Here is a 26,532-nt window from a genome sequence, read left to right as displayed (position 1 = left end):
TGATAGAATGAATAAAATAAGAATTGAGAACTGACCTTTAGACTTTCCAAGCACAGGTCAACAGTAACTGGGACAAGAAGGGTTTTAGTGGAGTGGTTGGGATTAAATTCTGACTGAGTCGGTATAAGAGAGAATGGTATGGAGAAGAGACAGTAAAGATAGAAACTTCTTAGGACAAGGAAGAGCAGAATAGTGGTACTGAAGCTTGAGGGTGGGGTTCAAGAAAAAAATTTTTAAGATGGGAAATATTTCATAATGTTGAATGCTGTTGAGAATAATCCAGTGGACAGAGGGGGAAAAAATATTTGGCAAAGGACAGAGGAGAATTGTAGGAGCAAAGTCCCTGAATAGCTAAGAGGGTTAGACTGAGTCCAAGAGTAACTTGGGATATGATCAAAGTAGTTTTACATGGTACCAGAAAAAAAAAGGGGGGCTACTCAATAAATGATGGTGAAGCAAACTGTCACCTTATTAAAAAAATATATATATATCCTGCTCATATCATAAACAAAAATAAATTCTAGATGGAAGAAAGGCCCAAACATAAAAAGCAAAACATCAGTATTCAGAGGAAAGTGTATACTAGAACATTTTTATGACTTTGGAGTAGAAAAGAATTTCTTAAAAAGCTATAAATGCAAAATTAATAAAGGAAAAGATTTATTTAAAGGAATACACTAAAAATAAAGCCCCAAACTACAGGCTTATCATAGAATTCAAATACAAATTACATACTGGAAAAAGGCAGTTGCATCACAGATAACCAACAAAGGAAAATAGCAAGACTATATAAGGAAGCAGTAAGAAAAACCAGGTAACCCAACAGAGCAAGGTGAGCAAAGGATACGAGTTCACATTCATAATGGAAAACTGTAATGACCATAAACATGGCAGGACGATCCACCTCATCAGTAATCCAGAAATGCAAATTAAAACAATGTGATACCTTTTCATATTCATCAGTTTGACAAAAGTGAGAAAAGTCATACATAACAACAGTGGGGATATGGAGAAAAGGAATCTTACACATGTTATTGGAGTATCAATTGGTAAAGTTACTAGATTCCTAGAAGACTAAAATATGTACATACACTATGCCTAACAGTTCTGCTTCTTGGTATATATTCAGATAAACTTTTACATTGGTGCAAGAATCCATGTGCCAGCATTTTCAGCAAATTTGTTTGCAATATCAAAAAAAAAATGAAACAATGCTATTGCTTATCAAGAGACATGGATAAACAAACTAGCTTATTGTTACAACAGAATAAGACATAAAACTGAAATACCTAGATACTTATCCAACAATATAGATAAATCTCAAAACTTAATGTGTGGTAAAAAGCAAGCTGTAGAATATATGAGGCATGACACTATTCATTTGCATTTTAAAGCCACAGAACAAAACTCCATATTGTTCTGAATACACACACATTTAATAAAAGTATAAAATAAGTATGGGAATGATATCCACCAACTATAAATTATCTCATCTAGGAATACAGAGTTTGTCTTTCATTTTTTAGTTCTATATATATTTTTAAAGTTGCTTCTTATTTTATAGTTTTGTTTGCTATTATAAACAGGATCTTTTTTCCATTTCACTTCTCATAGGTTACTCCTGATATATAGTAAAGTTAAATTAATTTTGTATTTATCTACTTTCACTTTAGAAAATTCTGCTTAAGAATTGGAATTTTCATTTCTTTGTTGACCTATGGCTTTGTGCTTACAGGGAAATGATTGCTATTCTACCTATTCTTATTACTTTGCATTTTTTTGGACATTGTACTAATGTTAAAATATGCAACAGCAGGCAAAACGAGGACCAAGTTAAACACAATTAGACTCAAGTCTTTATTTCAATGTTCTGAACCAAATGTTATGCAAGCTCTCTCTCGTATTTCCCTTAGCTTCAAATCTTTAGTGAAGGATTCTTCCTCACACATGCCTGCCAAATCTGATTCTCCTGCCATACACCCTTTCTAACTTCTGCCAAAAGATTGTTTTACAAAGTCCTGCTGGGCCTCTGAGCCTAGATATCTGCAATTAGAGTTTGTACCATCTTCTTTCAATAGGTTTCAACAGTCAAAGTGAAATGTTAGATGTGGGTAATTCTCTTTGGAAACATAGGAAGTTTTTTTTAACCTAACTAAAAGAGATTTAATTCAATTTGACATCGTACCTGAGAAGTGAGGCACTAAGATATTCATCGTTCTCAAAATTTACTCTCTAGAGTACTGAAAATCTTTGTTTCACAACAGGCCAAAATCTCATAAATTGTTTTAACTGATCTAATAAAACTATTAAATAATGTTAAAATTCATTTGAAATATAAATATATGCTATTTAAGGATAGGGTGCCAAATCTAAACATTTTATTATGACAGTGAAACCTATAGTTGATATCTTAGTATATTACAAATGAAATTTATGGCAGAGTCTTAAGGCACAAAGACATAATGCACACACACACACACGTACATATATACACATACACACATATGTAATACATATACATATAAATGATGAATATATTATATACACGTCTTAAAATGTCTAAGCTACTAGCTTTAATAAACATTTGAATTAATGAAAAACATTAATTTTACATGTTAATTATTAATCTCTATTGTTCCTAATGATAACTACATTGCAAAAATAAAGAACTACTTTTTGATGAGATATTTAAATTAACATGAGTGAAGAACAAGGGAATTCAGATTAAAGAAAAAAGCTAGATAGAAACTTCTAAAAATGTTAAATAATACTGAAACAATTAAAATATACATCAAACTTCTTCAACTTTCCTCAATATATAAAATACAGACGTTTAGAGAAATAATAACGGTAATAATAATAGTAAGTCAGAGAATTTACCAGTGATTGTATTATGAAGACTTTCAGCATCTTCTTAAAAGGGCAAATTTCAAATGTGAAGCAACTTTTACTTTTATGTAGGTTTAATTTCCATACACACAATAAGAAATATGTATGAGAGACAAAAAGTTATGTAATGAATCTTCTATATAATTCATTTCATATACTAACTAATCTTCAAATTATTAGGTAACATAAAGGGTAGTCTCTGGTTTACTGTTAAGTATACTATGTCAAAATAATTTCAACAATTTACTTACTAAAATTAAATACTTTTTAAAATATGACATTTATATTCAGTATGACTATACCAATATGTTTTTGCCAACAAACAAAGCATTTTGCGTTGAGAATCTTGTAAAAATTAAAAACCCTGTGTCATCAAACGGAGAACTGACCAGTGAATGAAGGGAACACACTGTTCACCGAGCAAACGGAATGGTAGAGATGTACAGATAAAAGAGAAACAAGAAGAATATTAAATACAATTCTGTAGTTCCTACCATTAGATGGTAGAATGCCAAGCTGTTTTGGGATACTGTCAGTCTTGTCAGGAAAGAAACACGTTGAAGAAAACAAGCCACTTAGATCTTACTGATTATAATGAAGAGGATGCAGCCACATATTATATTTTCACAATAATCTCTGGCTGTGGTCTAAGTGCAGCTAATTCTACTAAGCCTATATTATATAGTTTGATCAAGGGCCACTATTTCCTTAAGAAATTAGGATTTCTTTATTCCTTTTATCATACATGATTTTGACTTTTTATTCATCTATCTTCAGAAGACTGATTCAAAGTTTTCTTTCAGGAACACAGAGATATACTCTGTCTCTAAAATGAAACTGTATTATTATTTCTTAGCTACTGAAATGATTTCAGTCTTTCAGGAAACAAAGGCCACCTTCTATGGAGTGTTGGCACAACTGTGACTTTTAGACTCATTTAATCTTTTGGGAGACTAAACATTCATTTAATCTAGTAATTTTAATCTAATAGTTTCCGTTCACATGGGAAAAAAGCCACCAACCTGCCAAAACACTTCATTCTCAAATAGCTATGATAAAACCAAAATACTCATCAAGGTCAAAGAGAAGTGAATATAACTCCCTAGCCATATATTTCACTTTATGCTGTTTGATTTTCAATGAAAATGAAATGTCTTCTTACCTAATGTTCTTTAGAAATACTTAACTATGTTCCACAGTTTTCAGCAATGTCTTTTCAACATGAAAGCTAGTTATGAAACTATAATTCACTCATTTTCAATATGCCATTTTAGAGAAAAATATCTGCATTTCCAGGAGTTTGGTTAGAGTTGTATATTTTAAAATTAAAAATTGACAAAGACTTAATTTTATTTTTTTAGTAAAAGTCATTGCTTCTGAGTTGGTGCATCACAATATGGCACATTTTCTATAAGAAGGTCTTTCCTAGGGACCAATTCTGAAAGAAAAACAAAGAGAGTATTTAATGTCATTAAAATTCAATTCAAATAAACTCTTTTCCCCCTAAAATTTGTAACAGTAAAATATCTAGTTTTAAGATAAATCTTCCCAGTGATATTTTATTTCAGTTACCTTCTAAGGTGGTGTTCTTTATTTTAAATGGATAGTTTAGTAGGATTCTCATTTCAGGTTATACAAAAAAATACATGACCAAATTAACACTTTATTAAATATAATTAAATAACAACATTAGCCTTCAATTAAATAAATTTTAAATAAAAAAATAACAACAAAACACCTTGTCAGTAGCAGACTGCAGGTTAATGATAATTAAAACTATCAAGTGGAAAATTAGTTTATAGTACCAACGATATAAAAAGCAAGACGACTTTTCTACTTTAAAGATCTCAGGAATTCCCTGTCAGTCCAGGGGTTAGCACTCTGCACTCTCACTGCAGGGTGCCACTTCCCTGCCTGGTGGAACTAAGACCCCACAGGCAACTGCAAATCCAACAGAACTGCGGCTGTCAACTGGAGGCATTCTGCGTGGTCATCGTAACAGAAGAGTGCTTCTGGAATTTAGCGGGGACGAGCGAGATATGAGCGAGATATGTGCGGGACAGGCTGTGGAGTGAAGGACTCGCTGTTTAAAATGACAGTAAGGCCCGAATGGGAAACACTGTTCAACAACAAGGATGATGATGACAACAAACGGTGAGCCATAGGTAAGACATCCTGCTGAAGTCAACTGAGGAAAAGCTTGTAAGATACAAAACTTTTAGGAGAAGAACTAAGTGGAATCAAGTGAACTGTTACAATCAAAGATGCTCACACCAAATTCTATGAAGTAACCTGCTTATATTCTTCAAAAACAACAAGGTCATGAAAGACAAAGACAGACCAAGGAACTGCTCCAGATGAAAGGAAAACTAAAAAAACATGATGATTAAAAGCCATTTGTGTGATCCTCAACTGGATCTTAGAGCAGAGATCTAGCCAATCCATTTTTTTTTTTCTTCTGCTATAAAGGACACTGTTAGGACAAACAGAAAAATTTGAATAAAAGAACTGAATCAACATTAATATACTGACCTTGATCATTATACTGTTGTTATGTAAGAGAATGTCTTTGCAAATTTAGGAAATACACAAAGAAATATTTTTACAAAATATACACTGAAGTATTTCTCCAGCTCTAAACTCAAGCAGGCTGTTATGATCTGAAAAATGCTCATCTGGGGGAAAAAAAACCCACATTATGTCTGCAATTTACCTTCAGAAACTTCAGGAAAAAAATGAGGGAGAGATGATAAAGCTAATGTGGTAAACTGTTAGAATTTGTAGAATCTGGAAAAAGGGAATTAACATATTCTTCGACTTTTCTTGTATCTTTTCTATAAATTTGAATCATTAAAAAACTCTTATAATAAATTCAATTCAAAAGGAAAACTGAAATTCTTACAAAAAGGAGAAGTGAGCTGACTAAAGAAAATACTTTTATGAGCCACATGGTAAATCTGGCTTACTGAAATGAGAACTCGTTAAATAACTATTATTTAACCATTATTTATATCTCACTTGCTGCTTCCAAATCTTTGCAGGTTTCATCAGAGAGCATATTACAGTTTAGGTTTTAACTTATTAACAACGACAGTAAATTGTTTCACTTATCAAACATATAGGTGCTTATTTTTTCCTGGGCATTACATCAAGAAAAGAAGACACAGAGATGAATATATAATAGTCACCTCAGTACAGCACAGTGACTGCAGTTAATAACATTGTATTGCATATTTGAAAGTTGCTTAAGAGAGTCTTCAAAGTCCTCACCATGAGAAAAAAAAAAAATTTGTTAGTATGTATGGGGACAGATTAACTCAATTTACTGTGGTGATCATTTCAAAATATATATAAATATAGAATCATTATGTTGTATGCCTGAAACTAATGTAATGTTACATGTTAAGTATATACCTCAATTAAAAAGAAAAAAGCCTCCTCAGCTTCAAATAGTTCACAAGCTAGTGGAAAAGACAGATTAACCAAAAGTCCAACAAAAAATGGTTTAAGTAAGTAAGAGATTTAATTTTCTCACGTATCAGGAAATACAGATTAAGGCGACCCTAGGCTAAGGCAGGGCCTTACTACCGCCTCCAAGGACCCAGGCTCTCTGCCTTTCCTTCATGCGTGGTGTCTGTCGTCAACGCTGCTGCCACATCCCCTCTGCATTCCAGGCAGGAAGGGGGAAGGGGGCAAAAAGCGGAGTGCCGGCTTGGCCTATGCCTTTTTAATGGAAAAACAACAGCTTTATTGGAAGCAACATTCAGCAGACAGCTGCTTTGCACTGGCCAGAAAGGTGTTACATGGTCTAAAAAATCATCCCTACCCCACTGCTCCCTGCCTGTCACACTCTACTCTCAACATAGTTTTTCAGTTAGTAAGAAAGAATAGATACTGGAGAGGCAACAAGCCTACCACCCTTTTGGCTGCATAACATGAATATACACCCTTCTTCCCATACACAGACAGCTACATCTGTTTGCTATCTGACCCCTAAGGTCTCATCCATGTTCAAAACCAGGACCTCCAGATGATGTGCTGTAGCCTTTCCATTAGGTCCAGCTGTGGGTCACATGGTAGCTGCCTACTGGACCACAGCAAAGAACAACAGGATACAGCAATAGAAACCTGGAATGGAAAACACATGGCAGTTACTGCTCCACAGCAAATCCTAAATCCTTCTGGACAGGAAGAGCAAGAGCTCCTTGCTCATGGCAAAGCAATAAACTCCGGTCGGCCAAACTGGCAGTAGCTCATCCTGTTTTCTGGGAGACCCAAAGACCCTCTATTATCCACTGTCCTTCAAGGCCCCTGGTCTGTCCTCTAGGGGATCCAGATGTGGGGATATTAGGGAAAATGCTCTTCTTTGACACTCGGAAGTTTTCACAGTTTACGTCCTGTTGATATGGGTTAAGGGATTGGGATGGCCTTTAAGAGCTGAAGAGACCTAGCTATGCTTGGGGTTTCTGGCAATACAATTTATTCAAAAATTTTATAAGCTACACATCTATTTTCTCCCAGTCATTTCCATGTACAAGTAGCGACAGGCAAACATCCTGACAATTACTAAGCATGAATATTTTCATCCTTTGGCAATGGTCTCTATGTTGTCCCAAACCTCCCTACCCCTTAGTTTAATGGACACGCCTTAACACAATGAAAATCTACAGGCTCAGGTGAATAAATGCACCCTATATCTGATCTTTGTCTGGCAAAAGAGAACGATTAGGGATACTGATATTATTTCATATTAGAGCTAAGAGGTCCCTTGCTTGTACTGGCTTCAGTTTTAGTGGATAGTAGCAGCTGGCATTTTTTCAGGTCTGCAAGGCTCTAAATTATAGGACCCTCAATCAGTTAGAGTTCAGGATGTGGCGAGAAAGGGCCCCTAGCAAAGCTGTACTTCTTTCCATCTTTGCTTCACAGACTGACTCACTTAATCTGCATTAATCCTCTTTTTCAATATTTTGCTGAAAGTAGAAAGAAATAACGAGCACATACTGACATTCTGATAACACCCCTATTGCTGTAGCTGCACTCCTAAGAAACAGTAAGTGGTATGTTCACCACTACATAACAAGGGCCACCAGCTTAAGGCCTGGGATGGTCAGGTCCATGCTAACAACACTCTCCCCAACCCCTGCTTTCATTTCATATTTTATGTTGTATAATCTCAGGTATCTCACTTCTTGGCAACAACTTCTATTGTTCTTAGTTAAAAGTAACAAAAGCTGACTGGCTAATTAGGCAGAAAAGGCATCTATTAACAGTTTATTGGTCTAACTCAAGGGGCTTAATTAATTACTGTGAGGGCTTAAGAATCCGGCAGGCTTGAGGCTAAACTTTCAGGAACACTGTCCAAAGCAATACCATGAACTGGCCTGATGATGAAAACTGCTACTGCCTACAGGGCACCAGAAAAAACTACCACCATTTCTATGCTCATGGAGCATGATACACTATATTTAGGATGTTGGCAGAAACTCAACTTTAATACATCTGCTCCTGCTACGCCAATGACACTTCTGGAACAGTAACTTGACTCTGCAACCACTGACGCTAACTCTTGCCAGAAAAATGGGTTCTGTGCCAAGCCTCTCTTCTCAAGCTCATTTAGGAATACGGGAAATATAGTGTGCTACATATCCATGCCTGAGCTGCAAAGGAAACTAAGGAAATGAATATTCTAGATTCTGTTCTGGGAATTTATAACTCATAGAGATGGAAATCCCTGAAATACAACAAGGTTATTTAAAAACTGGTAAATATCCAAAATACAATATATTAAAAGGATTGTACACCATGATCAAAAGGGATTTACTACAGAGATGCATGGATTTTTCAATACCCACGAATAAATTAATGTGATACACCACATTAATAAAATGAAGAATAAAAATCATACGATCATGTCCATAGATGCCAAAAAAGCATTTGACAAAATCCAACATCCATTTATGACAAAAACCTCTCAACAAAGTGAGTAAAGAGGGAATAAACCTCAACATAATAAAGGTCATATATGACAAGCTAACATCATACTCAATGGTGAAAACCCAAAAGCTTTCCCTCCAAAATCTGGAACGGGACAAGGATGCCTACTCACCACTTTTATTCAATACCATTTTGCAAGTCCTAGACAGAGTAAACAGGCAAGAAAAAGAAATAAAGGCAAGTAAAACTGTCACTAGTTGAAGATGACATGACATAATATAAAATCCTAAATATTCCACGAAAAAATCGTTTTAAGTAATAAATTTGGTAAAGTTGTGAGGTAACAAAAACAATACCAAAAAAACCTGTTGCATTTCTATATACTAATAATGAACAGAATAAATATCAGAAAGGAAAATTAAGAAAAACATTCTATTTACATACATATGGATAAAAACATCTAGGAATAAATTTAACCAAGGAGGCGAAAGACTATTAACCTGAAAACTATAAGACACTGATGAAACAAACTGAACACAAATAAATGGAAAGATACTGTGTTTTCATGGATTGGAAGAATTAATATTGTTATTGAAATGTCCACACTACCAAAACCAATCTACATATTTTATGCCATTCCTATCAAAATTTCAATGGCATTTTCCACAGAAACAGAACAAACAATCCTAAAATTTGAGACACAAGGACTCTAAATAGCCAAAACAAATCTTTAGAAAGAAGAACAAGACTGGTGACATCACACTTCTTGTTTCAGACTTTACTACAAATCTATCACAATCAAAACAGTATGGTATTGGCATAAAAACAGACATATAGATCAACGGAACAGAACAGAGGGTCTAGCAATAAATCCACACATACACGGTCAATTCATTTACACCAGAGCAGTAAGGAATATGCAACGGGGAAAGAGGAGTCTCTTCAGTGCATAGGGCTGGGGGAACTGGACAGTCACACACAGAAGCATGAAAGCAGTCACTTCCCCTCGTTCATCTTTATACCACTTTAGAATGAGTTCTTCACTCAGAACTTCAGCTTCATAAAAAAGCACCACTGTTTTCTTGAAGGCGTTCATGAAATGAATGTTGTCATAGCTAGAGTAACTTTTTATTCTTGAAGGCGTTCATGAAAGGAATGTTGTCATAGCTAGAGTAACTTTTTAAAACAGAGATTAAAGAATCAAATTTGTTCTCTCTTGAACCCACAGGCATAAAGTAGAAAAAAGAGATCCATATATAACTTAGCAGAAAGGAGGCCATTATTAAGGCAAAATAGCATTATATCCTATAATCATGTAAGAGTCAAAAGTTTTCAATCCTGAGGGAAAATTAAATATACAGAAAGCCAAAAGAAAAAAAAAAAGAAATTTAAACTAATATTATCATACTTAAAACTAGGCTTCTGAAATATAGTTATCAAATTTAGTTATCTGAAATTATCTAAAATTTTATTCATATAATAAAGATAACATTTTGCTATAATTGCTATAGGACACAGAAACTCTAAAGATTACTATTAAGATTAAAGCTAATGACTATAAATTTTCAATTTAGGATTAACCACGTTTATTGTCCTTAGAAACATTACTTAGATCAAATAATTTCTGATGATGCTCATAAACTAAAAATAACTTTGAAAGCTGTATAGGAATTAAGAGTACTAGACATTCAGATTTACTGTTGCTGTTTAGTTGTTAAGTTGTATCCAAATCTTTTGTGACTCTATGGACTGTAGCCCTCCAGGCTCCTCTGTCCATGGGATTTCTCAGGCAATAACACTGGAGTAGGCTGCCATTTCCTTCTCCAAAGAATATTCCTAACCCAGGGATCAAACATCTGCACTGGCAGACGGATTCTTTACCACTGAACTACCAGGGAAGCCCATTCAGATTTATAAAGATGTAGTAATCAAGACATTATGGTAGCGATACAAGGACAGAAAAGCAAACTAACTCAAGAAATTATGAAGTCAAGGAACAGATGCACAAATATGTATTATTTGATTTTATGTTAAAGGTGATCCTATAGTGCAGGGGGGGAAGAGTGGTCTTTTCAATAAATAATGCTGGATCAACTGAATATTCAAATATTAAAAAAATACATCTTGGTTCCTATCTTACTCCATATAAAAAAATCAACTCTAGTTGATACAACCAAAAAAAAATATCAAACAATAAAGCTTTTGGAAGAAAGCTGATCACTTCATGACCTTGCTTGAGATGGACAAAATTTTCTGAAACAAGACTCAGAAAAGTATTAACCATAAAAGAAGAAAGAGATTAAACTGGACTACATTAAAATTAAGAACTTCTCATCAAAAGATAAAAACAGCAAAACAAGGGACTCCCCTGGCGGTCAGTGTTTAAAACTTCATGCTGCCAACGCAGGGCATGCAGGTTCTATCCCTGGTCGGGGAGTTAAGATCCCACGTGCCATGTGGTGTGGCCAAAAGATAAAAAACAGAGAACAAAAATGAAAAATAAATAGCAAAATGAAAAAGCTAAAAGTAGATTCTTGTAATATATATATATACCCAACAAAGGATTTATATTCAGAACATATAAAGAATTCCTTCAAATCAATAATAAAGAGGCAGGTAACCTCTTAGAAAAATGAACAAAAGACCTGAACAGCCACTTCAGAAAAGAGAATATCCAAATGACAATTGAACACCTGAAAAAGTGCTAGTACTTCGTTAATTACCAGAGAAATGCTAATTAAAGCCACAATGTGGTACCATTATATACCACCAGAAATGCTAAAATTAAGAGATGCTTAGTATCAAGAGCTGGTGAAGATATAAAGCAACTTGAGTTCTCAGAAACGGCTCCTGGAAATGTAAATTAGTCTAATTACTTTGGAAAGCTGGTCAGCAGTACCTATTAAAGCTGAATAAACATATACCATATGACACGGACATTTCACTCATATAATATTCATAGAAATGCTGCTCTATCCAATAATAAAGATGAATGGCACAAAGACAGAGAAAGAAGCCAGAGAATAGAGAAATCCTATATGATTCCAATTTATTATATTGGGTTAAAAACTGATACTGTTGAAAGTCAAGACCGTGGTTATACTTGCGGGGAAGGGCTGACTGGAGGGGTATGAGGGGTCTTTGGGGATAGCAGTAGCATTATATAATTTGATGCCGAGATTGGTTACATAGGTATTTTAGTTTGTGAAAATTCACTGAGCTGTACTATTATCAACTGTGTACTTTTCTGTTTTTATGTTGTTTGTGTCTTTGTTATTGTCCCCTCAAATACTTCAAGGAATGAAAACCAAGTATTATATAAAATGAGATTCTACTGAAGCCCCACCAGGAGTCGGAGGTACAATAGAGGATCCTCAACTATATTCCCATTTTGTGTAATCTCAATTCTCCTAAATTAAAATAACTTGAATCACACAGAAGAAAAGATAAAGAAACAGATTTAGTCTAGGTAGGTGACAAATTATACTATGAAAATTAAGAAGGCCAAATAAATTATTACAAAAACAGTCCTACAGGCAAACCTGTTATATATTGCAGGTTTGGTACCAGGCCACTACAAATAAAGTATCTCAATAAAGCAAATCACACAAATTTTTTGGTTTCCTGAACCATGTAAGAGTTATGCTTACACTATACTAATAGTCTGCTGCTGCTACTGCTGCTAAGTCACTTCAGTCGTGTCCGACTCTGTGCGACCCCACAGACGGCAGCCCACTAGGCTCCCCCGTCCCTGGGATTCTCCAGGCAAGAACACTGGAGTGGGTTGCCGTTTCCTTCTCCAGTGCATGAAAGTGAAAAGTGAAACTGAAGTCGCTCAGTCGTGTCTGACTCTTAGCGACCCCATGGACTGCAGCCCACCAGGCTCCTCTATCCATGGGATTTTCCAGGCAAGAGTACTGGATCGGGGTGCCACTGCCTTCTCCTTACTAATAGTCTACTGAATGTCTAATAGCATTATGTCTAAATACCTTAATTTAAAAAGACTTTACTATATTAACCATATTCTGAAACTTCAGCAAGTTGTATTAGTAAGATCAAAGAGCACTGATCATGGATCACTGTAACAAATACAGTTAATAAGGAAAAAGTGTGAAATACTCCAAGAATTGCCAAAATGTTACACCAGGACACAAGTGAACAAATGTTGTTGGAAAAATGGCACCAATAGACTTGCTTGACTTGCCTGCTTGACAGTTTGTAATAATGCATTCTCTGGGAAGTACAATACATTGAAGTATGCCTGTACTGTCTTTGTAACTGAAGTTTTGCAATACAACCAGTGGTTAAGATTAAAAAGAAAAAACAACAAAGAAAAAGAAAAATGTCTAGTAAAGCAAAGTTTCATAATTCAGCACTTTTAAATACAGCCTTACAAGTGTGTACAATATATACCACACTGGCAAAATCAAACTGTTTTACTAATTAGCATTAAAAGCACTGTAATTGCTCAATAGTTTAAAATACATTGCAAGCAACATTCTTTTTTAATATTACTTACTCAGCGTATTGTGGTCTGTGTGAATACCTTGTATAACAGATGTTCTGAGTATCAATTCAACATCAGAACCTATTTTTATTAGCTGTTAAGAAAACAAAGAAAAAGAATAAGTCCTTTGCGTACTTTTTCAATGGTTCACATTAATGTACTGTTTTTGAAAACTACAGGTTTACTACTACAATTTCTTTTTAGGTGATACTTGCTTTTAACCTTTTTTTTTTTTTTTTGGCTATGCTTTGCAGCTTGGGAGATCTTAGTTCCCCATCAGGGATGAAACTCACGTCCCCAAAAGTGGAAGTGTGGAGCCTAACCATAGGACTGACGGGGAATTTCCTTGCCTTTAACTTTCTGTAACCATTCCAAGCTTATAGAAAGCTTAGATATGCATATACTTTTACCTTTTATCTATCCATTACATATTTTGATCCAGAACAGATTTGGAATATCTTTTGTTGTAACATATTTTAAAATATGTTTAAAATGTGCAGTTTTCTTGTTATTCTTTTGAGTGCATCTGAATCTTTCTTATACTATAGAGTTGGACGTTCTGAACACTAGTAAAAGCATTGCATTAGGAGTCAGAATACTTGGGACTCCAACTCTGGCTCTGTCATTGAGTGTGAGTGTGTGGCCGTGGGTTAATATCTACTCTCTTTAAGTTTCAGACCTCATCATCACAAAATGAAGAACCTGGACTAAAACAGTTATTCTCAGAGCTGTGTATCCTTGGGAGGATCTTGAGACTCTTTTAGGGGAGTCATAAAGTCAAAATTATTTTCATAATACTAGAGCCATTTGTATTGTTTGAGCTGTGAGCAGTAGAGCTTTTTCTTTGGAAAACCATTTCTACTTGAATGAACCATTGACAGACAAACTCTGATTATTCAGATTTGGGTAACTGGCAGATGTTTCCTTGCAGATGAGTGATATGAGTACCTTACTTCAAGAAAACAACTGACAGTCATTTGCTGATAATGACAAAATTTAAGCTTTTAAGCAAAAATCACAATTCTGGAGAACTTGTATCTGTCATTTGAAGCCTGACAAATTCCCAATACTTCAAGACTTTTCTGATGAGAGGGATATTAACAGATGCAATTTAAAAATATTACATACTGAACTATGTCAGTATTTGGAAGGTCCGCATTACTTGGTAAACCTATGTTTTTCAAATCATTACTGCATGCTGTTACAAAGCCATGCATGGGTAAAAGACCCACTCAACGGGAGAAACGTTAAAATCTATTGGTCTACTAAATGAAGACATGAGGGCATATGAAAGAATGTCCTAGAAAGAAGCGACAGCATAAGTGGCCTCAGACAAGAAAGTTCTTGGTAAATTAAAGCACCCTCAAAGAAGGCACTAAGCTGGATGAGTAAGAAGTGCGTGGTGAGTTGAGGTGGGAAGTTAACAGGAGTCAGATGATGCAGTGCTAAAGGTCATGGCAGGCAGAGACTTTAGATTTTACTTTGAATGGGATGAGGAGCCATGGGAATTGTGAACAGACTAGCCATGCGATATGCCTTTTTAAAAGGCTCATTGTCTTTTAAGTATTGAAACTAGGCTGCAGGGAGTTAGAGCAGAAGCAAAGACAGCTGCTAGGAGGCTGTTGTAAAAATCCAGTGAGAAATAATGGTGGCTTGAACTAGGAAATAATAATGGGAAGATAAGAAATGGTCAAATTCTGGGTATGTTTTGAAGTCAATAGGATTTGCTGTCAGATTGGATGTAGATGTAAGAGAAGGAAAGTAGTCACAAAAGAGAACACCAAGGTTTTTGGTCTGAACATAAAAAGGAGGGAGCTGCCATTCACTGACATGGAGAATGCTGTAGGGGGCAAAGCCTCACCTCCTGACAGACCTGAGAAGGGGCTTAGTAGGGTAGAGAAAGAAAAACAATGAGCCTTCTCACTCACTGGAGGTGCATAAACTGAGCTGAGGTTTAGGTTTAAGGCTGGAAACAAAGCTAGATGAGAAACAAGGGATTAGGGGAGAAGACAGGGGATAAACAGGATGTGGTTATGTATGAGACCTCGAACTACTCCCCCCCCACCACCACCGCCCCCCAAGGAAATAAACACACACACCCACCCATTGGTCTAACAGAAAACAGAGTTCCACACTGCAACTAATCTTTAAAGAAATTTACCAATTGGTTAGGTATGGTATCAAAGAATATTCACAACTATTTGAAAAGGATAATATATACACCTACCATCTTCCAACTATGTACCTATATAAGGCTGAATTTTCTTTGTATAATTCAGTCTAAAAAACACATTGCACCAGGTTGAATAAGAAAGCAGATACGAGAATTTAGCTGACCCCTATTAAGCCAGACATTACAGAGATTTGCAAAAACATAAAATAATGCCTTAGATAGCATCACTATGAACAAAGCTAGTGGAGGTGATGGAATTCCAGTTGAGCTATTCCAAATCCTAGAAGATGATGCTGTGAAAGTGCTGCACTCAATATGCCAGCAAATCAGGAAAACTCAGCAGTGGCCACAGGACTGGAAAAGGTCCGTTTTCATTCCAATACCAAAGAAAGGCAATGCCAAAGAATGCTCAAACTACAGCATAATTGCACTCATCTCACACGCTAGTAAAGTCACGCTCAAAATTCTCCAAGCCAGGCTTCAGCAATATGTGAACCATGAACTTCCTGATGTTCAAGCTGGTTTTAGAAAAGGCAGAGGAACCAGAGATCAAATGCCAATATCCGCTGGATCATCGAAAAAGCAAGAGTTCCAGAAAAACATCTATTTCTGCTTTATTGACTATGCCAAAGCCTTTGACTGTGTGGATTACAATAAACTGTGGAAAATTCTTCAAGACATGGGAATACCAGACCACCTGACCTGCCTCCTGAGAAATCTCTATGCAGGTCAGGAAGCAACAGTTAGAACTGGACATGGAACAACAGACTGGTTCCAAATAGGAAAAGGAGTACGTCAAGGCTGTATATTGTCACCCTGTTTATTTAACTTATATGCAGAGTACATCATGAGAAACGCTGGACTGGAAGAAGCACATGCTGGAATCAAGATTGCTGGGACAAATATCAATAACCTCAGATATGCAGATGACACCACCCTTATGGCAGAAAGTGAAGAGGAACTACAAAGCCTCTTGATGAAAGTGAAAGAGGAGAGTGAAAAAGTTGGCTTAAAGCTCAACATTCAGAAAACTAAGATCATGGCATCCGGTCCCACCACTTCATGGGAAATAGATGGAGAAACAGTGGAAACAGTGTCAGACTTTATTTTTCTGGGCTCCAAAATCACTACAGATGGTGACTGCAGCCATGAAATTAAAAGACGCTTACTCCTTGAAAGAAAAGTTATGACCAACCTAGATAGCATATTCAAAAGCAGAGACATTACTTTGCCAACAAAGGTTCATCTAGTCAAGGCTATGGTTTTTCCTGTGGTCATGTATGGATGTGAGAGTTGGACTGTGAAGTGCTGAAGAATTGATGCTTTTGGACTGTGGTGTTGGAGAAGACTCTTGAGAGTCCCTTGGACTGCAAGGAGATGCAACCAGTCCATTCTGAAGGAGATCAGCCCTGGGATTTCTTTGGAAGGAATGATGCTAAAGCTGAAACTCCAGTACTTTGGCCACCTCATGTGAAAAGTTGACTCATTGGAAAAGATTCTGATGCTGGGAGGGATTGGGGGCAGAAGAAGGGGACGCCAGATAATGAGATGGCTAGATGGCATCACGGACTCAATGGACGTGAGTCTGAGTGAACTCCAGGAGTTGGTGCTGGACAGGGAGGCCTGGCGTGCTGCGATTCATGGGGTCGCAAAGAGTCGGACATGACTGAGCGACTGATCTGATCTGATAAAAGTTATATTTACAGTATACACTAGTCTATTAAGTGTGCAACAGCATTATGTGTAAAAGAAAATCATGGGGACTTCCCTGGTGGTCCAGTAGTTAAGAATCCACCGTCCAGGGCAGGGGATGTGGGTTCAGTCCCTAGAGAACTAGGATCACACATGCCCTGGGGCAACTAAGCCTGCGCTCTGCAACAGAAGATCCCACAAATAAAACCTGACGCAGGTAAATAAACAAAACAATATTCATGCCTTACTTAAAAACACTTTATTATTAAAAAATGCTAACCAGCATCTGACAATGCAGGGTTGCCCCAAACCTTCAATTTGTATAAAACACAGACTCTGTGAAGTGCAATAGAGCAAAGCACAATAAAATGAGGTATACACGTACCAGATTGTTAATAATCAGTTTTCTGAATAGCAAAACAGTACAGACCTTGGCATACATCTTTAAACTTCTTTTCAAGTCATGACTTGATTATAACGTCATTTTAGCTGCTTCCATAGATAAAAATTCCATAGTCCCCATTTGTCCTATCATAAGACTAGGTTAAATCTCTCCTGTTTTATGTTAAAGGGAAAGAAATCCTTAGGCTATCTCATTTTGTCTCATTATTGTATTACAGATATTTACTACTTCAAAAATAGCATTTTCTCTACTAAGTATAAAAGTATTTGCATAAAATTTTTTGTTTCAATATGTGGAAATTCTATTAAACATGGAAGAATTTCTCTAAATTGTACCTTCCTCTTTACTAAATCAATTCTTAGAATCTTAATTAACCCAGCAGATAATTTTTCATTTTCTTCCTAAGGGTCCTTTCCCTTACATTTATACAAAATTAGGTCCGGGAACATTTAGGAAGCAGTGTTCCTTCCTAAGACAGAGACAATGTAGGTATGCATATGACTTTATACAGGAAAAGAATCAGTGTGCACTTTTTCAATGAACAAGCACTGGGAATACTAGGGAGCTCACAGAGTAGTGTTAGTAGTGGACTATCTTCCACTAGGGAAGTGACTAAAATGCAAATACAGAAAGTAAAGCAAGAACATTTCATAAACTCTGGCTATTCAACTTCCACAGCCAAGATATGATTAAAAAAAAAAAAATTCTGTCCAGCTGAGCTAAGTGAGTAGAAGTTTTCTCTGCGTAACTTAAGAGAGAGTTATCACACTCACTCTCCTTAGTCTGTCACTTGCCTTAGACAAAGAGAGCATCTCTGTGAGTTTCTAGGTTGGTTTAGCTGTTCTTGCTTTGATCATGGTTATACTTATGTTGAAGAAGGCAATGGCACCCCACTCCAGTACCCTTGCCTGGAAAATCCCATGGACGGAGGACCCTGGTAGGCTGCAGTCCATGGGGTCGCTGGGAGTCGGACATGACTGAGTGACTTCACTTTCACTTCTCACTTTCATGCATTGGAGAAGGAAATGGCAACCCACTCCAGTACTCTTGCCTGGAGAATCCCAGGGACGGGGGAGCCTGGTGGGCTGCAGTCTATGGGGTCGCACAGAGTCGGACACGACTGAAGCGACTTAGCAGCAGCAGCAGCAGCATACTTATGTTCCTTTCACTAGGCAACTTGCTATCTTATAGATGTAGGCACATGACCCTTGAGGAGGTGAGCCATACCAAACAAGTGAAGGTCATTTATAGTTGTGATGGCTTTAACTATCAACTAATGGTTTTTATTTCATAAAGTCTCTCCATTTTTATCATTTCCTCTAGTTGCTAAAATTTGAGTTTTATCGTAATTGAAACATTTAATACTGTACCTCTTCTATTTTCTTAGGAGAAGTTTCAGTTTTATTACATTTGAATTCTTCATTTATCTTTATTCGGGCTGCTAGAAAAAGAAAAAAATATGCATATAGTTATCTGCTTTTCTAATTTATAATTCCTGTCCCAATAATTTACATAGTATTCATTATATTACAGTACTATATGCTATATACATATATATCTATTATTTTTCTAGCAGAAAAAAATAATTTTGCCTTGTGTAAAACAAAGTGAAAAATAAGAAATTTATTTTAAAAGTCTTTTGGAGAGCTTTTTACAGGCTGGAAAATTTGTAATTAAACCTAATACATATTTTCAGCATTCTAATAGTTTTATTTCCTGCTTTTTATTTCTAATTTCATTTGACCCTCTAGCTGTGAGATCCTAATAAATTCAAATTAATACTTTGCTTTTGTAAATATAAGGATCTGAATTAAAATGCTTTTATTTAAGATGGCAAACTCAATACATATAAGCATGTTTAACTATCCCTCCTCCAAAACACTTAAAATGAAGATACGGCAGCAAAGAGGATATGTAAATTATTTTGAGTGCCTTGGCTGACAAGTAAAGCGATGGACAAATGAAAGTTTGTTTATATAATCCAATGATTTGGCATCACTACAGCAGAATAATATCATATAACTGATAAATTGCCTTATAGTGCTGCTGTGAGCATTTAATGGTAAATATGTAGTTAGCTATTCTTATAATTATTTCACTTAAAAACATTTAAAGGCACAAAACTATGCTATGGTGATGGAGATGAGCCATAGAACCTTCCTTCTATGCTTAATACATGTCAACATGTAATGTGGTTAAGAGTTCAGGCTTTGGAGCCAGAATGCTGAGGCTAAATCCCAGCTCCACCAATCTTTTCACATTACTGTCAGTTTTCTCATCTGCAAAACTAGAAATTATAACAGTAACTACCTAACAGGTCTATGATAAGAATTAAATTAGGAATTTGTGTAACATACATATAATATGAAGCATATACTTTAATATTCAAGAAATGTTTTTGGTAAATTACAAAAACTTGAATTCATAGGGACAGTGGGGACACTTTACCTAGATGCCCTCTTTTTTTCCCTTTTTTTAGTGGAGGTTGAATTTTTAAAAACAAATTTTACTGGAGTACAGTTGATTTACAATGTAGTGTTAGTTTCTGCTGTACAGCAAAGTGAATCAGTTATACACATACATATAAGCTGGAATCAAGACTGTTGGGAGAAATATCAATAACCTCAGATATGCAGATGACACCACCCTTATGGCAGAAAGTGAAGAAAACTAAAGAGCCTCTTGATGAAAGTGAAAGAGTAAAGTGAAAAGTTGGCTTAAAGCTCAACATTCAGAAAACTAAGATCATGGCTTCCGGTCCCATCACTTCATGGCAAATAGATGGGGAAACAGTGGAAACAGTGGCTGACTTTGTTTTTCTGGGCTCCAAAATCACTGCAGATGGTGATTACAGCCATGAAATTAAAAGACGCTTACTCCTTGGAAGGAAAATTATGACCAACCTAGACAGCATATTAAAAAGCAGAGACATTACTTTGCCAACAAAAGTCCATCTAGTCAAGGCTATGGTTTTTATAGTAGTCATGTATGGATGTGAGAGTTGGACTATAAAGAAAGCTGAGTGTAGAAGAATTGATGCTTTTGAACTGTGGTGTTGGAGAAGACTCTTAAGAGTCCTTTGGACTGCAAGAAGAGCCAACCAGTCCATCCTAAAGGAGATCAGTCCTGGGTGTTCATTGGAAGGACTGATGTTGGAGCTGAAACTCCAATACTTTGGCCACTTGATGCAAAGAGCTGACTCATTTGAAAAGACCCTGATGTTGGGAAAGATTGAGGGCAGGAGGAAAAGGGGACAACAGAGGATGAGATGGTTGGATGGCATTACCGACTCAATGGACATGGGTTTGGGTAGACTGGGAGTTGGTGATGGACAGGGAGGCCTGGCGTGCTGTGGTTCATGGGGTCGCACAGAGTCAGACATGACTGAGTGACTGAACTGAACTGACCCTTTTTTAGATTTTTTCCCCATACAGGTGTTGAGTAAAGTTCTTTGTGTTATATTAGTTATCCCATGCCTTATTATTTATCTATTTTATATAGTGTACATATGTCAGTAACAATTTCCCAACTTATATACTCTCCCTCCTAAGGCATCCTCTTAAAGAGCTTTAGAAACTGAGTATGACGGAGCCTGGTGGGCTGCTGTCTATGGAGTCGCACAGCGTCGGACACGACTAAAGTGACTTAGCAGCAGCAGCATGACCAACACAGAACTTAAACTTTAGAGCTCTGAGTTCCAGAAAAGACAGAAACCACTTTAAACAGTGAAATACTGAATCTGGAACCATTTGTGATAGATTCCCTTTCATAGTTTCATAGCTGCTGCCACTTCAAGAAAGACACAGGCATTAACAATATGGTAGTATCTGGTCCTAGAGAATGTGAAAATTTGATTATATAATAGAGAAATGAGTTTCATGGCTTGAATGTAAGGCAAGCAATGGAGCACAGTGAAATTCTGATCCTTTTTTTCCTTATTCTTTATGAAAACATGATCTTTTACAATTTTTCTTTAAGTAAACACTTCTCAAAGTAGTGTAATATAAACTCATTAAAACAAACAAACAAACATTAAGAGAGATAGTGAAGGTCATTGCCCAAGGGAGGTCTTAACCATACAGGGTCTCTTGGACTACTAGCAGCCAACTGAAAAATGGACTTGCTTCAAAGTGGCAAAGTACAAACTTACCTTCTAATGCTCTAGCATCATTTTTAAAAACCTGTTGTCTGGTCCTGTGCAATGTTTTAAAGAGCTGTAAAACCTGGAAAGAAAATCAGAATTCAGACCTCAAAAGAAAAAATTTTCACAGTTTACATAGTTACAAGGATTAAACAGCATTTATTTCTTAGATTATTTTTCAAAATAGCTGGTGAAAACAAGAGTTGGTCAAAATAACTCCCTTGATTATTTATCTTTAGATTAAAAAAATTAGCCTTATGTATTTACAAAAATAAAACAAAATTCTTTGAAACAAAATAATATGAGAATGGTTAAAAAGTTAACAATCCCCCTGCCGAAATTAGTTTGCTAAGGTAACCAACTTTACTAGTCTGGTATGTATTTGTTCTCATTTTTCTTAACATAGACCTTCATCTGCTCTTAAAGTCATATACACATGCATACAAACTCATGAACATACTACATCTTAAAAGAGCCCAGAAGGAAGGTGCTTCAGATAATTTCAGTTCAGTTCAGTTCAGTCGCTCAGTTGTGTCTGAGTCTTTTCGACCCCATGAATCGCAGCACGCCAGGCCTCCCTGTCCATCACCAACTCCTGGAGTTCACTCAGACTCACGTCCACCGAATCAGTGATGCCATCCAGACATCTCATCCTCTGTCGTCCCCTTCTCCTCCTGCCCCCAATCCCTCCCAGCAGCAGAGTCTTTTCCAATGAGTCAACTCTTCGCATGAGGTGGCCAAAGTACTGGAGTTTCAGCTTTAGCATTAGTCCTTCCAAAGAAATCCCAGGGCTGATCTCCTTCAGAATGGACTGGTTGGATCTCCTTGCAGTCCAAGGGACTCTCAAGAGTCTTCTCCAACACCACAGTTCAAAAGCATCAATTCTTCTGCACTCAGCTTTCTTTACAGTCCAACTCTCACATCCATACATGACCACTGGAAAAACCATAGCCTTGACTAGATGGACCTTTGTTGGCAAAGTAATGTCTCTGCTTTTCAATACGCTGTCTAGGTTGGTCATAACTTTCCTTCCAAGGAGTAAGCGTCTTTTAATTTCATGGCTGCAGTCACCATCTGCAGTGATTTTGGAACCCCAAAAAATAAAGTCTGACACTGTTTCCACTGTTTCCCCATCTATTTCCCAGATAATTTAGGAAAGTTTAATTGTGATTTCTCAAAAAAAGAAGTAGAATGCTGAGACTTCTGAATATTTAAGACTGTGCTTAACAACAACAACAACAAAAGCGTATTCAATATTGTCCCCCCAACACTGTTCTCTCTTCTGTCCCCTCAATTTCAGTTATGGAAAACAATGAATTTCTGAAGCCAGAAATCTCTAGGTCATTCTTTAAATCTACCTTACTCCTCATGGAGAAACCGTAGGGATTTCTCTCTAATCTTTTGGATATTCTCCATCACCCAAAACAATTTAAATTCAGATCTCTCCCTATCTTGTGCTTAGACTGCTGACAAAGATTTGCCACTCTGCCACCATTCCCTCCTTTCCCCCAGTCCATTCACCAGATAACAATACTGAAACTTGACTGAGTATATCCTATGTGCTAGGCACTATTCAAGCATTTTACATATATGAGAAAACTTATAGCATCATAGGCAGACACCAAAAGAGAAACAGGAAGCAGAAAACATAAAAATAAAACGAAGATTAACCAAAGAACTTTCTCAGAAACATACGTTATTGCAAACATGGAATAACAACAAAAAGAAGTTATAGTAAATTTAAAAAGGAATGTTCAGAAAATGCCCCAAAGCTCTTGGATATCAAATGAATGACAGCAAGGATTAAGTTCAGAAAAACTGCCCAGAAAGTAGAATGGGTAGTTGAGGAAAGGATAATAAAATTAAAGGAGTAGTCTAGATGGCCCAATAGTTACAGTCACAGGATCTCCAACAAGAGAGAACAGAGAACACAGATTCTAAGTGCTCAACACAAACCCATGCTGCAGCATATCATGATGCAAGTTCAGCACAATGCTAATAAAAACATCTTGGAGGAAAAAAACAGTTCACATGTAAAAAAAAGAAAATTAGAAAGCCGCCTGATTTCTAAACAGCATCACTGTGAGAAGACAATGGTATAAAATCTTCAAGTTACACATCCAAACTATCACCTAATTGCAATTACAAATTGGTATTTTCAGAAATGCAAAGTCTCTTATTTGCTATATGCCCTTTCTTGGAAAGCTATAGAAGACGACTGTGCTCCACCAAAACAAGGGCCTATCTCTCTCTCTCTCACACACATACACACACACACACACACACACACACGCATGCAGGCACACACACCATGGGAACGAGGGAGACAGGTGATCCAACCCAAGAGAGACAGAGAGGATGGTAAAGGACAAATACAGGTCAGAATTTGTGCACCCAGCAAAGAAAGCAACTATTCTGGACTAGAGCAAAAGGCTGCATTGCTCCAGAAAAGATGATGCTAGGAAAAAAAATGAAGCTAGTAGATACCAGTTTTGCTCATAGTTTGGGAATAGATAAGTAGGAAAACCAATAATAAAAAAAAAGCAGTTATTAACTTTAAGAAACACTAAGACTTAGGAAAAAAAGTCAACATAATCATATATTTATATTAGAAGGCTCAGCTCTGGACAAATTTTGTATACTCATAATAATACCAAAGATGAAAACGGATTCACCAAAATTTGTATACTGAGAGAAACAGGGTATTAGGGGGAACTTAGTTCTCACACTCAATGCAGACGGTGATGGCAGCTATAAAACTAAAAGACGCTTCTCCTTCGAAGAGAAGCTATAGCAAACCTAGACAAAGCATTAAAAAGCAGAGACATCACTTTGACAACAAAGGTCCACGTAGTCAAAGTTACGGTTTTTCCAGCAGACATGTATGGATGTGAGAGTGGGACCATAAAGAAGGCAGAGCACTGAAGAACTGATGCTTTAGAATTGTGGTGCTGGACTCTCAAGGAGAGTCCAAGCAAATAGATCAAATCAGTCAATCTTAAGGGAAGTCAACCCTGTAATTAAGTAATTGTTTAAACTCTCCCTACCTGCCAGACTTCTGTATGAAGTTACTGTTGCATCCACCATGCCTAGAGAGTACAGGCTACATGCTGGCTATTAAGTGCTACTAAAAGCTATTATGGACACTCAAAGTTTCTTGAAAGAATAACCCTTTACAATTCTGTTTCTATCAGTCCTGTGACATATATTAAAATGTACTAGGAACAGAGTTCAGTAGTACAAGAGGAACTCTTGGTGGCTCCCTGTTATTGACCAACCATTATAAGCACTGTTTGTTTGTTTTTCTCACTATACTATAGCAGGTCAATTTCCCTTTTCCATGTTTATGTCTCAACCGGCCATACTGATAATACTTAAGGTTGGTTAGGGATGGCTGGTCCCAGAGAATTGTACTCTGGCCAGGAATGCGCACAAACTTGTGATCTCGATCCTGAAGGGGGCATCACCTCCCAAGCTCGTTCAGAGCACTCAGGAATCTCAGGTCTCTGCTCTGTCTCGTTAAGTGCTACTTTTGGCAAGTGTTTTTGCCGGGATTCGATTTCCTTGGTTACCTGCGCACCTTTTGGTTATTTGACGAAATCTTTTACCTCATCGGATGGTTTCAGCGTAGGACTTTGGGGTCTTGTACAATTCCCAAGGATGCGAAATGGGTCCCTCACAGAAACGCTCGGTGTGGAAACGGAAAGGGGGCAGGACCCAAGTCACCGGCGTGCATCACGGATAAACCTTCTGTACTTGGTAGACGAAGAAGTAGGACCACCTGTACCGCCCTCCCTCCTCCGCACCTGCACAAACCCTCGATTGCCCTCCAGGGTTGGTTACAGGCTTCTCACGTGTAAAGGCCACATCCTCAGCGGAGGGTCCTGAACCTCAGTTACAGAGACACCAGACTATGTTCGCAAGGCCGCTCTCTTACCCTCCCCGCTGGCATCGCATTCTACCCCTCCTCGGACCCAGTCACCTTGGCCGCCTGACCCATGGCTCTCGCCTCCGCTTGCGGCCACTTCTCCAGCGGTCGAGTCGCCCCGCCTCCCGGCAACCAATCACGGCTCACCATCCGCCCGTCCCCGCCCCGTAGCTTTGTTCCTAACTCACCGCAACCAATCACCACAAAGCATCTCCTTCGTAGCCCCGCCCCCCGCGAAGGAACAGGCTAGGGGAGTTGGGTAAGACGGTGACCTCTGGGAAAACCGCGTGGAGCCGCCGAGCTCATTTACAGCAGAGACAAGAACGGAAATAAAATGGACGCCATGTTAGTTAGGGGCAGAGGCACTTCCGGCCGTTTCTGAAGCATCCTCTGGTGGTAGAGTGTCGGTTGATAAATAGCACCTTTATGTCCTTACCTCTTGTTTGGGGGTTGGGGTTATCTATTAAGGAACCATTATTTTAACGTTTCTGAGTTGCAGATTTTGTGTTTGCAAAAGTGCACAAATAAGAGCCAAGCCCTAACAACTATTGCAGGTGTTGATTGGAACGCCGACTTCCAAAAGCACTGTTCACACTTTACCCCACTTCATTCCTCTGGAGGGTGAGGCTGAGTTACTTCTCTAGATCACACGTTGCCTACTCAACATGCCCTATTCGGTTTTGCTGGTCAAGAGATTGGAAATAGTTTATTAGCAGCATCACGATCATAAAACTTTTAACTACATTTAACTTATGACTGCAAGCATCAAGAAAAAAAAATCTCAACCTTGCTCCTATTGCATAATAATTGTCTTCCCTACTCCCTGCAGTTAAACTTTAAGGTAAAATTAACTTTTTTTCAGCTT

At 37.2% G+C, this 26,532-nt stretch overlaps 1 protein-coding gene across 4 annotated transcripts; it reads right to left on the bottom strand.

The window, feature by feature from the left end:
- Positions 1 to 636: 636 nt before the first annotated feature.
- Positions 637 to 25,825, bottom strand: LYRM7 (LYR motif containing 7). 4 transcript variants are annotated; one of them, XR_003511898.1, is made up of 5 exons: positions 25,320 to 25,798; positions 21,749 to 21,821; positions 18,969 to 19,039; positions 13,343 to 13,424; positions 637 to 4,327 (listed from the first exon to the last, which is right to left on the bottom strand). XR_003511898.1 is itself a non-coding variant. In XM_027547044.1 (5 exons), exons 1-5 carry the CDS (start codon positions 25,815 to 25,817, stop codon positions 4,257 to 4,259), a joined length of 393 nt encoding a protein of 130 aa, XP_027402845.1. In that variant the 5' UTR covers positions 25,818 to 25,825; the 3' UTR covers positions 637 to 4,256. The 4 variants fall into 4 exon arrangements, 2 of the variants coding, with proteins under 2 accessions (XP_027402845.1, XP_027402846.1); XR_003511899.1 differs by having other exon boundaries at positions 25,348 to 25,798; XM_027547044.1 differs by having other exon boundaries at positions 25,722 to 25,825.
- Positions 25,826 to 26,532: the final 707 nt, after the last annotated feature.

Source organism: Bos indicus x Bos taurus, chromosome 7 (genome assembly GCF_003369695.1).
Source record: "Bos indicus x Bos taurus breed Angus x Brahman F1 hybrid chromosome 7, Bos_hybrid_MaternalHap_v2.0, whole genome shotgun sequence".
NCBI lineage: Eukaryota > Metazoa > Chordata > Mammalia > Artiodactyla > Bovidae > Bos > Bos indicus x Bos taurus.
Note: the sequence above shows the minus strand (reverse complement) of the source record. Positions and strands in the feature narration are given on the sequence as shown.